Source organism: Thrips palmi, unplaced genomic scaffold, assembly GCF_012932325.1.
Source record: "Thrips palmi isolate BJ-2018 unplaced genomic scaffold, TpBJ-2018v1 HiC_scaffold_2, whole genome shotgun sequence".
NCBI lineage: Eukaryota > Metazoa > Arthropoda > Insecta > Thysanoptera > Thripidae > Thrips > Thrips palmi.
In genome coordinates, this window is record NW_023144629.1 from 3784805 (window position 1) to 3797246 (window position 12442).

The window sequence follows — 12442 nt, forward strand, 5'->3', positions numbered from 1 at the left end:
AATTTTAACGGTCGATTTTTCCTCCCACAAACCTACTGTCCCGTTGGTTCCTCAAACATGACAGCCTTGTTGACCATCGCCGTGCGGAGTAGTGCGTCAGTCAATGACACCATCTTGACTTGTTTGTGTTCGTACGCTTAGGAGCTCCAAGCCCGAGTTTCGGTGCCTTCAACTAACTTTCGCGTCGCCGAATTTCGAGATACTGACGAAGGACGATCACTGTCCTCGCGCCCCAACTGCCACTGCCCAAGGTAAATGCCACGGTATCTGTTTTGACCGAGTTTGATTGCAATCTTTAACTCCTGGGCCGTTCGTGCCGGTAGGGAGTAGCGCCAAGCATGGCTTCTATCGTACGTGCCTAAATCGAACTATCTCGATTAAACAGGCTAAATTTTCGTGGATTAAGCTAGTGAAGCTGATTTATTGGGCTGAGGTGGTCGTGTCTTTGACGAGCTGTTACCCTTTGTTCGGCGCTTCAACCTACTTTCGTGCTCGTTTGTCAGTGGAGATAGGGTATCCATAACCTAGTCGCACAGTAGGCTTTCATCGGGCCTGAAGTTTCTAGTCGGCGTTAGTAAGATCCGATGGTTGGGGCTTGGAGTTGCCACATTCTAGTTTGCTTTTCTTAAGTAAATTCCAGTTTCGTTGTGCTGCTCAACCCCTATCATTATTTTATCCTTATTTCCAATTCGCGAACCAGTACAGGCCCACACTAACTTGGCCTGGATGCTCTGGACCGGCCGGTTTTCTTGAATTTCATACCGTACTTGCGACCATCATTAGGCGCGGCATTTTGTTTTCGTCTTTTATTTTGCGTTATGCAAAAAAATTTCGGTGTTTGGCCTTCATCGATTTTGTGAATCAGGGTTCACCTTTTTGTTCTGAGTGAAGCTGGCGTGCGCGCGCGCGCCTATGCGGTGCGGCCTTTCGGCTTGCTTTTGTCTTGTTTGTTTTTTCGATCTCGTATCTTTAATTCTGTAAAATTAAGATACTGGTCACATTGCATTCTGTATCTATTCTTTAGCACCACTGATAACTATCTTTTGTTGTTATGAGCAACTTCAACCAGCATATTAAATTAATTTTGGTTTTTATGTAGATGCAATCCTGGTGAGGTTAAACACTTCCAAATTCTGGGGTTTTGACTCTTCTACTTAAGTCTGATCAATTCTGTCCAGCAATCTTTACTAAATTTTTTATTTATTATAAGTGAACATTTTAAAACAAACTCTGTTTATTTAAATTAAGTTTTGTGACAGAATGGCTTGGGAATAAAGTGCTTTTTCTGCACCAACATACATATATTATTTTGTTCCCAGTTATGAAACTAATTTATTTCTATTGATCTTTTCCTCAGGTTGGCTGGCGGGACAGCTGAGAATTTTGTACCTGGACCACTTTTAAGCACTCAAGATGTCGGCCAGTGGGCCCTCTCCCAAGAAGGCACGAAAGGAGGGTTCCGTTGAGGGTGAGGAAGGCAGGGACTACGATGTCGAAACACAGAAGGCTTTAGAAGAGATCGATGCCTGTCAAAACGAAATTGATGTCTTGAATGAGAAAGCCAGTGAAGAAATTTTGAAAGTAGAGCAGAAATACAACAAACTCAGAAAACCTTTCTTCGAAAAGCGTAACGATATTATCAAGAGGATACCAAACTTTTGGGTTACTGCTTTCGTGAACCACCCACAGATCTCTGATATTCTTGAAGAGGACGAAGAAGATGCTCTTCATTACATGACTAAATTAGAGGTGGAAGAATTCGAAGATATTAAGTCTGGATACAGAATCAATTTCCACTTTGGTGAGAACCCATATTTTGAAAATGAGGTTCTAACGAAGGAATTCCACCTCGGCTCGTCAGGCGATCCAGCTTCTCAGAGTACTACAATCAAATGGAAGGGTGAAAATGATCTCTCAAAGAAAAACAAAGAGAGAAATGGTGTCAACAAAGGCAGAAAAAGATTTCTGGAGACAAAAACCTTCTTCAATTGGTTTACTGACCACACAGACCCCTCTGCAGATGATGTTGCAGAATTGATAAAGGATGACTTATGGCCCAACCCTCTTCAGTACTACCTTGTGCCTGACATTGAAGTTGAAAATGGTGTGGAAGGTGAAGATGATGTCAGTGAAGACGACTCTGTTGTAGTCGAAGTAGAAGGAGAGGAGGAGGAAGATGATGGTGGTGACGTTGAAGGTGAAGAAGGTGGTGAGGAAGGAGAAGACGGAGGCGAAGAGGGAGTAGATGAAGATGATAATGAAGAAGATGCTTGAAAACCATGTGATGATGTGATGGACACAGTTGAAGGGAACGTCTCCAAATCATATATTATCGTTTCCTCTTTTAGGATGCAATCACTGTTAAAGAGAAGAATCAAGACAGTTTTAATGTAATTGATGTTTAGATATCTCTGAATCATTTCTATTGATTTCTTTTTGAGTGCTGTATTAATGTTTTCTTTACAGTTCAAGTAGACATTGTCTTACTCTGGGTTTTTGTCTGCATCAATTATGCTGGATTTTCCTGTGCATGCTGCTGTCTTTACTGTATGTTTGAAACTAGTGATGTGTGTGTAAGTGTGTGTATGACCAGGATTATTTTTATATTTTGTATTTCATTTAGCAGCGGGTGGCCACTTATGAGTTTTTTTTTGTTAAAACAGCATTTTTAGAAAGTCTTGTTTTCTTCTTTTCAAATTAATTCTAAATTAAATATCCTGAATTTTCAATTCAATGTCACCATCAAGACAGCTTTAGAGTGTAGCAATGTTATCTCTGTACTAGTAAAATTGACCTTAAATATATTACATGGTATACTTAATCTTACAGTCTGATTCAGTAGTCTTGTTATTTATCCTTGAGAATTCTTGATACATTCTATCATTGGTCACACCTTCAGCTACTGAGCTTCACTGAGGAAGAGAGAATTAATTTATTCTAGCACTGCGACATGTGCATTGATTGAGTATTGACCATCATGAACTTTTTCCACTGCACAGTCTGATAAGAACTTCTGCACTAACACCACAGTAAAGAGAAGTGTAAGAGTTCATATAATATCAATTTACCTGTACAGTATTATGTGGGTGTTCACAGCTTTGAGTACTGCATGCATAGCATGGTGTGCATCATCACTGAAATGTGTTTCAAAGGGTCTCTGCGCTAAGACCATTGTTAAATACTTAAGATATATTTTTTAGAAATATTGTGATGGCCTTCTATTTGAAGGAAGGTGTTCAAGAGGAGAGGCAATCTTTCAGTGCATACAATTAAATTAATAAATATTAGCTTTATTTTCAATTTTTAAGTTAGGTATCACAGATGTAATTTTCCCTCAGTTAGGTGCAATGTCAGTCTGATTACAATACCTCAACCAACTATTAGTACTCCAACATAAACGGGAAGAAATGTAAGGTTGAATGTGAACATGGTGAACAGCAATGACCCAAACAGAGGTGATTATCATCTAATTTTTGGTGCATGAAGCACACTCCAATAAATTAAACTTCGAGTAAACGGTATATTAATTGCTCACCAACTGACCGCAATACTATCTCCATCATCCACAGAGTAAAAAGATAAATCCTGCATATCCTTCTCAAGGGAAACTGCAATATCAGGTGCCTGAAAAAATATTCAGGGTTAAAACAAAATCAACCTGAAACTAAAACTTTCTGCATTTCTGTTCAAGTGAAGAAATATGTAAATACAAACCTTAGCACTGATGGCTTTAAGTGATGGCATGCAACCACCAGTGTCCATAAGCTTCTGCACTAATCCATTTAATTTTTGGACAGTCATATTCTTGGGAACTCGTTTTTGGAACTCTGGCATGTTTGCATTGCCTGGACAAAATATTCTAACTTTTATCAAACGAGCTTTCAAAGGTGCTGGATTTGCTGTAATATCTTCCTCTGTGATGGAACCATGTTCTAAAGTAACAAGGAAAATATCAGGCATCAGACAATCTTGATAAAAATACATAATGAGCATAAACTACAGAGTAGAATTAACTTACTCTCAACAAGCTCAGCATAACGAGGGTGGTTAGAATGAAACACTCTAAGTAGAACAGGATTGTTCACTGCAGCTACCCATTCACGTCCATAGCACTTCATGTAATCATATTCAGCACCTCTGCGGTCCTGATCAAGGATCACTGTTCCATTTAGTTTCTGGAATACAAAGAAATGAGAATTGCAGATTCACTTCAAGTTTTACTCCTTCACACTATATTTAGTATCTCATTGTACCTTCAAACATTTAATCCTGCCAATAATTAGTTCAAATGCTTTTGGTTTTTCCATTAATGGATTTGACTGGAATAAGATACTTTGCAGAGACTTCAATTTGTTGAGTTCATTGATTGAATTCCACTGCAAGAAATCATGAAAACAAAGATCATGAATAGAGATGATGGTGTTGTCCTGCTAATAACAAAACTTAGTTGTAAGAAAATGTACTTACATCATCTATTTCATTGCTTTGGAGATTCAGCTCAATCAGGGCAGGGAACAGACTTGTAGTACCTTCACCAGGAAAGAAAACCTTCTTCAGTCCAGTCTCTCCAACATGAAGAACTTGAAGGCTGCATAGATTAAAATAAAATTATTTACACTTTTCAACAAAAATAATTTTTGTAACAAACCAGACTGAATACTACCTTAAAAGGTTTCCCAATTTGTTGACATGAGTCCAATCCACAATCGGATTTGATTGCAAATACAGTGAAGTTAAATTCGAAAGTACACCAAAATGGGGGCTTTCAAGCTCATTTATTCTGTTAAACCGGGCCTAAGAGTAATTCAGGATGAAATAGGATTTGAAACCACTTACTAATGAACTACAGTAAAATTGTGGCAAACTTACTGAGACTGTGGTTACATCTGGCCACATAGTGGCACAGATAAGGATTTCTTTCCAAGTGCAGCCCACACCATTAAGAACTATCCGTTTCAATGCTCTGAATGCACTCTGCAATTGAAGAGCTTCTTCTTCAGTGGGCACAACCACTTTATTTTCACTAAAATTGGGGAAAGCTTGAATTTTTATTATTGGCAAACTTATGTACACGGATCTGTCTCACATCACAATACATACGAAACATTGAGATGGTTGAGTGCTGCGAGCTGTTTTGTGATATCAGCAACAGTTCTCCAATCCTTTATTAGGGTGTTGGTCAGAACTAATTCCCTAACAGATGGACACAACTGACCAAGTTCACCCTCTTCTCCAGCATTTTTGACCAGATCACCTCCCAAGTCAACAACTGTCAGGTTGTTGAACTGGCTGAAAATATGACCATTCTTGTAAAAAAATTAATGCAACAGCAAAATTATAGGCATTTAAAAGAGTTAACTAGAAACCTTTGCTGTGAGTTGACTTTTTCAAATCCGACCATTTCAACAAATGGAATGTTGAATTGTTTTTTTAGTTCGAAGATGGCATCACTATCAACTCCTGCTGTAGATCCTTCTACTTTGCCATATCGTTGATGAATGGCGTCAACACAAGATATACCAAAGTTTAACTTGGTTGATCGAACAAAAGAACCAGATGTCGGGTGGCTGACAGAAAATCACATAATTTCTATTAATCAATTCATTCATTCAGACCTTAATTCATTGTATCGAAATGCAAGAAAACCATACCTTGTTTTGAAGTAACTCACTCCATTGTGAGATCCGTCATGTTTCCCTCTGCTAGGATCATCCCACTCAACTCCAACCCAAGTACCAGGCTGATTCTGTATTTCTCCAACAAAGCGGATTGTTCCCCGGTACCCTTGGTAGTCCACTCGTTGACCCAGGGAAGGTTCCGACTGGTCTCCTGACGTGCACATGGCTATATCTGCATAGAAAAAGTTCAATTGCAAAGCTGTCTCATAGTTGTTTATATCGGTCTTAAGATTCTAAAGACATCGTAAAAATAAATTGTTTAATTGATTGCCTCCAGGGTAAAGAAACATTGCATCATCGAGAGACGCCACAAGGACAGATGCCTGGGCATTTCAATGTTTGAGCGGATGAAAATTTCTTTAAATGTACAGGCAAAATTTACAGAAAGTGTAAAACTCAGCAGCATAAAAATACCTGAGAACAATGTAGGTTAGGTCTTTACTGTCACGTCTCCATGCCGACGCGACCTATGCTACGCAATGAGAGTGCATCTCAATGCAGAGGATAATGTCAATATAATGTGTCTTGAGGAGGGCAACTTTCCTTCCTCCACTTAAAGTTTTCCTAAGATTGTCAAAAGACCACAACAAAACATCACCGCCAACAACAACAGGGAAGCGGGTGGACAAAAGAACATCGGACGGCGGAAGCTTGGTTGTTGCGCTGTTGGCTTTTGTTCAAATCAAGAAAGTTAATGGAGAAAAAAATGGATTTCATTGAAAGCATATGGATTTTTTGAGTCTGAACTCAATCCAACTTGAGGTGTGTCAAAAATAAGGGAAGAGGAAATTCTTATGTCAGTGGGAGCAAAAATAATATGATACTGAAAATACTTTATTTACATGTATCAGGTACCTAAGTGCTATACAGTAAGATTATTTCATTATGACAAAAAGGAAAATCTAATCCCAAAATTTGAGAACACCATCCCAGCCTGCAGAGACAACCTTACTCGGCTCATGAGGATGCCACAAAGTTGAAATACAAACACCGTCATGAGCTTTCCATTTCTTGAAAAGCTTGGTTGTCTTCCAATCCCATACATAAACTTTCCCATCGGCATCTCCAGAAATGACATAGCTAAATAAAGAAAACAGAATATTGATCAGATACCTTGACAAAAGAAAGAACCATTTAAAACTGAACAAATCCTAGTGAGCAAACAATACATACCTCATATCAGGTGAAAAGTCAATGGAGCAAGCATATCCTGCAACCATGTGACCAGAGAAAGTCTTCTTCCTATTCATTTTGAATCGGTTCAGAGCAGAGAAAACAACAATCTTGTTGTCCATGGACTGGCAGGCTAACCACTTGTAATTAGGGGAGAGTGTTACTGCTGGCATTGAGTGCATGCTGGGGTCTGCAATGTACTTCATGTCCACAGGAATGTCCCATTCCCACACTCTCAAACTCTTGTCATCTGAAGTCGTAACGAAGCGACGGTTTTCATCAACAAAAGTAATGGTATTAACTGAGCCCAAGTGCCGATCATATTCCTGAACAATTTCTCCAGAACGTGTATCCCACTGCAAAAAGACAGGAATCAAAGACTGAAAAAAGTATCTAACTTATAAAAAAAACATCCTGAGTTAACTTCAAAAGTAACTTACACAGATGATTTTCTTGTCTGACGTTCCGGCAACAAACAGGTGCTGTTTATCTTCATCAGGATGAAATTTACAGCAGTATGGGGTTTTTCGGCTGGTGAATCGAGATACACACTCTCCGGTTTCAGTATCCCATAATTTGACATATCTATCATAAGCTAAAGGATCATAAAAAAAGTTGAAGAGATCAAGTTGATAATGTTTGAAAAAGTCAATATAGGAAGAAAATACAGCTTACCAGCAGACAAGAAATGTGTTCCAGTGTTGTTGAATGCAATATCACGGACAGCTTGGCGATGTCCATAGTAAGTTCTGACACAACGGCGATCATTGTAAACTTCCCAAATCTAGAAGACATTTTAAAATGCAAAGATTTACGTCCAACAGAACCAGTTTTCATTAAATTATGTGGAATGTAGAAATTACCTTTACTCTGCAATCCATACTACAAGACAGCAGCAAATGAGCTGTTTTGGGTAACCATCTGATAGCAGATATTCCTTTTGTATGGCCTTCCCATGTATGAATAAGATTCTTAGGCAAGAAGCAACGATCTGGGGGAACTTCTGATTTCAGATTCACCCCAACATCCTGAGGAGGATGCATAAATGAACGGCCTTGGTAGTCGAAAGGTTCCTTGACTGTAATCAAAATAAGAAATTACAATAAACGGTTCTTATAGACATAAAACTATTCATGAAATGAATGCTTACTGTGTAGAACTGTCTTTTCTTCCAGAGGCCTTTCATCAATCTGTTTTCCTTTCTTTTGTCTTTTAGCCAAGATCTCTTCTAGTTCCGCAGACTCTTCCTAAACAATGCAGAGAAGAACAGAGTACAAAATACCAAGAATAGATGGTTCAGCGAACTTACGGATTATATGGACCTTGGAACTTACCTCATTGGGTTTCATAACTCTCTTTTCATCAACATAGGTGCCCCAAGGACCCAAAAACCCCTCTATGTCATCTGGGTTGTCATTCTTATTTCTTTTCCGTTTATCCAGAGGTCGTTTGCTAGTTGATTCAAACACTGTTTTACCTCCAGCTTCCTGCAGTGCTAAGTCTGAGCCAATGGATTTGGCACCTTCAACAGTGTTTGCATCTACACTGGGGTCTAATGCATAACCTGAGGAAAAAAAACACAGATAAAATGAATGCCACAGGGAATAATAAAAAAATTAACTACAGAAACTGCACTGGCTTCAGAGTGCCTTACCATAGCTTGTAAATGTTCGGCGCTGATTCTCAAACTGGAAAGCATCCATGTGAGCAGCCTCCACAAACCCTGACAACATATTCCTTGCTGCTTTCTGCTGCTGAGTTTGATTGGGATTTTGAGGTCCCAGTTCAGGAGCAAACAGGTCTTCATACTTAAGGTTAAATGAAATTTCTTTAGTGGTCCTATCGACAAGTGGGCGGGGATCGTTGGCACCCTGAAAAACAAAACACATGTGTAGGCACCATCTCATAGTAAGCAATTCAAGACAAAAAAATTAATTCCCGCATAGAATAGAATAAATAATAAACTGGTAGGAGGAAACAAAGTGGAGAAATGTGAAAACAGGAGTACACTAACCCAAAAGTACTATAACCAAGGTCAGAAGAAATTTGGCTACATCGGAAGGTGTTAACTACAGCTACAACTTACCAGTGGTACGACATGAGGCGCAGCACAGAGAGCAACCATTTTCGATTTTAACGAAGTGTCCATGGGTTGCAGGTGTAGCGCCGTCGGCTCTGCGTCATTTTGAGGCTCACCGTCACTGTCGCTGCCACTGCCGTACGCTTGGAGCTCCAGCATTTTCTTTCGCGGAAACTGAAGCAACTTCCCGTCTTGTCGAAAATGTAAATAAAAGGACGCGCACAGAAAGAACCCGTCCAAGGCGATTTCTGCTCTTTGAAACAACGCACGAAACGAGTTGTTGAGGTTATTTCTGCTGCAGCTTACAAACAACAAAGTCACAATTTCTCATCATAGTGCAACGGCTGAGCGTCAGGTGGCAGCACAGTAGCCCCTGTGGCGGGAAATTTCAACTGAGCGCGCTGAACACGGCGTCCTGACAGGAGAATTATAAATGCCTTCGGCTCGGGAACGGACGCTCGGTCTGGCGTTCTGACCATGGTCGGTAGGAGTTTGAAGAAACGAAAATACTCAGAATTAAAGGATATATAAGCAAAAATATATATTGAGGCGCACTCAGTAAGACGTTTTTGAGTAAACCGAACACCTTTTATCTCGGATTAGCCGGTTTTAAACGTGGAAATGACATAAAAGGAAGCGGCGGCGGGGGTCGACTGCCGTGTCTGGCGAGGATCCGCGGCGGGCCCCATCTGCAGGGCCACATAGTATACCATTTTTTATCTTTGTTCAGCTCTAAAGGGTAAAAACTGGGGGCTTTTATTAAAGCTAGAGGCATATACTATCAAATGGATAGGTTCTTGGAAAACATCAGGGCAGGAAATATTTGCATTCTCCTTACAAAGTTGGACGTCCTCAGGCCGTTAGCAGGCGGTGACGTCGATCCACCGACCATGGTCAGAAAGGGTATCTGACGACTTTGCAATGAGAATGCAAATATTTCCTGCCCTGATGTTTTCCAAGAACCTATCCATTTGATAGTATATGCCTCTAGCTTTAATAAAAGCCCCCAGTTTTTACCCTTTAGAGCTGAACAAAGATTAAATTTGGTAAAGAGTTCGGCCCTGCAGATAGTGCCCGCCACGGGCCTCCACTCCCCACTCGCCTGGTCCTGACCACGGTCCACGGTGCTTCGCTCTTGAAGCCACAACACCGGCACCACAACACACACGTGTTATCGATTGGCGATGGCGATGGGCTGGTCAGTGCCAGTACAGTCACACGCAGAGCGGCGGGTGCCGCCGGGTCCGCCGGGCACTCAGCGCCTGCCGAGTGATAGACTATTTCGCTGGATCCACTTCGATCCCTCGAGAAAACAAATGCACCGGAAGTCGGGTAGCGTCGGCCAATCAGAAGCCTCCTTTCATCAAGGCTAGGCGCTACCACTGATGAAAGGAGGCTCCTGATTGGCCGACGCTACCCGACTTCCGGTGCATTTGTTTTTTCGAGGGATCGAAGTGGATCCAGCGAAATGGTCTATTCAGAAGATCGCTTTGTCGCTCTGTCTCTCTCGCACCCTTACGGAGTGCCCCATGAGTGCGAGAGAGACAGAGCGACGAAACGACTCTTCGGAATCGCTCAGCTGCCATCCTCGAGGTAGACCAGCCCACCGTCTGGCGACACCGGTGTGAGGACGGTGGCCTATCGCGCCCCCGCCAATCAAGGAGCTTACGCTTGGAGTAGGGCTTTAGCGTCAAGTTTTCGCAGCACAACGTGGAGGACTACGCGGCGGCACAGTTTTTCATTTCCTTACTCAATTAAAAAAAGCGAACAATGGCTGAATTTTTTTTAAGGAGGGCAGTCAGGCACCATCTTCTCTGTGTGTTCTTTTCAGGCCTGCGACGACGCTTTGGATGATGATGAGTCGCCTAGACAAAGAGTCGGCTTGCTGCAGCAAAAAGCGCAAACACGGTGACTTGGCGGGAAGCACGGGAGAGGCGGCCATTTTTTAATTTATTTTTTTTTTTCGAATCTTTGAATCCGCGTACGGATGCGGTGGCTTGGCCTGACCTACGACTTGACGTCGATCTGGGCGGCAGGAGCGCGCCAAAAGGCATCGTCCCCGGCCTACTTGAAGGAGCAGGGCGCCCGGCCGGCCCGGCCGCCACGCCGGCTACCTGCCCGGTGCCTGCGGGTCTCCAATAAGGCCAGCTGCCTCCCGATACTCTGATAGCGGTTGCTATCGAGGGGGGACTTCGCCCTGGGCCCTCGGCTCGGCCCCCGCAGCCCCGCGGCCCCTCGGCTCGGGGTAAACAAACGCCGAGAGCTCTTTGTCCGCGGGACAGAATCCGCCGTACCTGTCCAAACGCGCAGCGCGGCGCGCAGCCTGCGGTCACACACACGCGCGCACACACACACCTGCAAACGGCTTGGGCAATCAGTCAGCGAACGTAGGAAAGAAGACAGCGCGGGCTGTGCAAGGCGAATACCGGGCCAGGATGTCGGGATCCACGCTTCCGTCGCTCTCGAAATTGGCGCCCAGCTCCACAAACAGGTGTTCATTGGGGGGCCTGGCGTCACCAACCCACACCTATGTTTTTACACCAGCCCGAAGGATGCCTCATGCCGCGGTTCAGTTCATCCGGGCAACGCAACAAGGTGACACAGAAGGCAATTTGACCGACCGACTGAATCGCTATGCCTCTCTATCGCACTCGGGACGTCTCGCATGGACCACACGGGTGCGAAAGAGAAAGAGAGAGAGAGCGATTCAGGGCGGACTCGGAGTACAGGACACACAGGTCGCTGCGATTAGAGTGAAATGGAGAGGATTAAACAACAAAGAGGCACAACTCGTGGGGACCACTGCACTGCGAGGCGAGCAAAGCCCACTTGAAGGAGCAGGGGAGGAGCAGAGCCGCGTATCGTGGGGACTGTGTCGCGAAAGATACCGCGGGCCGCGCCAAGTGGTTCGCCGCAGCCAGCACTCCCAGTACCGGCCGCTACTCCCTTCTGTCATCATCCGCACTTGCAGCCCGGCGCGTGCGGGTGCAAAGGTCTGCCGGTGTGCCGGAGCAAAGGTTGCCGCAGACACTCGCATAGATAGACTTGTTGCCGAGGTGCCGATCCCGATGTCCAAGGGGCCCGCCTGCGCGCCCAGGTGCGCCTGCTCTTGAACTTGCAACTCATCGAGCGAGCAGTCACCCCGTATCACCAAATAAGGGTGTTGGCCCAGGGCCTGCTGGTGCACCGCAACACGGCGATAGTGGGCAGGGCCGCGTTTGGAGTTTGAAGTACCCTTTCCGTGGAAGTTGGAAGCGCTGGCCGAGGAATCACGAAGAACGGGTGCCGAGTGGCAGTCGGTCACGTTGCTCTCATTGGGAAATGGCCCGGCCTTAACGAAGACGGACTCCACGGCGTCGCGGCCGCATGACTCCCATTTTAGACGGCCGCTCGTCCGGCCTACTTGACTCCATTGGGGGCCCGCCGGCCTGCCGCCCGCCGCCCGCCGCCCGAAGGCCTCGGGGTCGCTTTGGCAGCAAATCAGAGTTATTGGCTTGACTGGACTAATGTG

General features: G+C 43.8%; 3 protein-coding genes across 3 annotated transcripts; 1 reads left to right on the top strand and 2 right to left on the bottom strand.

Moving 5' to 3' along the window:
- Positions 1 to 84: 84 nt before the first annotated feature.
- On the top strand, positions 85 to 2834 carry LOC117647036 (protein SET). Its single transcript, XM_034388518.1, has 2 exons — positions 85 to 251; positions 1358 to 2834. The coding sequence occupies exon 2, from the start codon at positions 1414 to 1416 to the stop codon at positions 2272 to 2274; it is 861 nt and encodes a 286-aa protein (XP_034244409.1). The 5' UTR covers positions 85 to 251; positions 1358 to 1413; the 3' UTR covers positions 2275 to 2834.
- A 435-nt stretch (positions 2835 to 3269) lies between these two features.
- Positions 3270 to 6346, bottom strand: LOC117647033 (tubulin-specific chaperone E). The gene is made up of 11 exons (XM_034388514.1): positions 6093 to 6346; positions 5652 to 5850; positions 5367 to 5567; positions 5101 to 5289; positions 4870 to 5023; positions 4664 to 4794; positions 4468 to 4588; positions 4254 to 4376; positions 4019 to 4175; positions 3715 to 3932; positions 3270 to 3624 (listed from the first exon to the last, which is right to left on the bottom strand). The coding sequence occupies exons 2-11, from the start codon at positions 5840 to 5842 to the stop codon at positions 3532 to 3534; spliced, it is 1578 nt and encodes a 525-aa protein (XP_034244405.1). The 5' UTR covers positions 5843 to 5850; positions 6093 to 6346; the 3' UTR covers positions 3270 to 3531.
- Positions 6347 to 6491: 145 nt separating this feature from the next.
- On the bottom strand, positions 6492 to 9090 carry LOC117647031 (pre-mRNA-processing factor 17). Its single transcript, XM_034388512.1, has 9 exons — positions 8938 to 9090; positions 8506 to 8722; positions 8186 to 8415; positions 8002 to 8098; positions 7715 to 7929; positions 7527 to 7635; positions 7292 to 7446; positions 6852 to 7207; positions 6492 to 6758 (listed from the first exon to the last, which is right to left on the bottom strand). Exons 1-9 carry the CDS (start codon positions 9088 to 9090, stop codon positions 6581 to 6583), a joined length of 1710 nt encoding a protein of 569 aa, XP_034244403.1. The 3' UTR covers positions 6492 to 6580.
- Positions 9091 to 12442: the final 3352 nt, after the last annotated feature.

What these genes read in the sequence shown, in the direction of transcription:
- LOC117647036 (XM_034388518.1), top strand. Translation starts at nt 1,414, where the DNA reads ATGTCGGCCAGTGGGCCCTCTCCCAAGAAGGCACGAAAGGAGGGTTCC.
- LOC117647031 (XM_034388512.1), bottom strand. Translation starts at nt 9,090, where the DNA reads ATGCTGGAGCTCCAAGCGTACGGCAGTGGCAGCGACAGTGACGGTGAG. An exon ending in CCGAACATTTACAAGCTATG is followed by an intron (nt 8,416 to 8,505) that starts GTAAGGCACTCT and finishes TTTTTTCCTCAG; the next exon opens with GTTATGCATTAGACCCCAGT. An exon ending in AGAAAAGACAGTTCTACACA is followed by an intron (nt 7,930 to 8,001) that starts GTAAGCATTCAT and finishes TTTTGATTACAG; the next exon opens with TCAAGGAACCTTTCGACTAC.
- LOC117647033 (XM_034388514.1), bottom strand. Translation starts at nt 5,842, where the DNA reads ATGTGCACGTCAGGAGACCAGTCGGAACCTTCCCTGGGTCAACGAGTG. An exon ending in AAAGTCAACTCACAGCAAAG is followed by an intron (nt 5,290 to 5,366) that starts GTTTCTAGTTAA and finishes TCATATTTTCAG; the next exon opens with CCAGTTCAACAACCTGACAG. An exon ending in AAATTGGGAAACCTTTTAAG is followed by an intron (nt 4,589 to 4,663) that starts GTAGTATTCAGT and finishes TAATCTATGCAG; the next exon opens with CCTTCAAGTTCTTCATGTTG.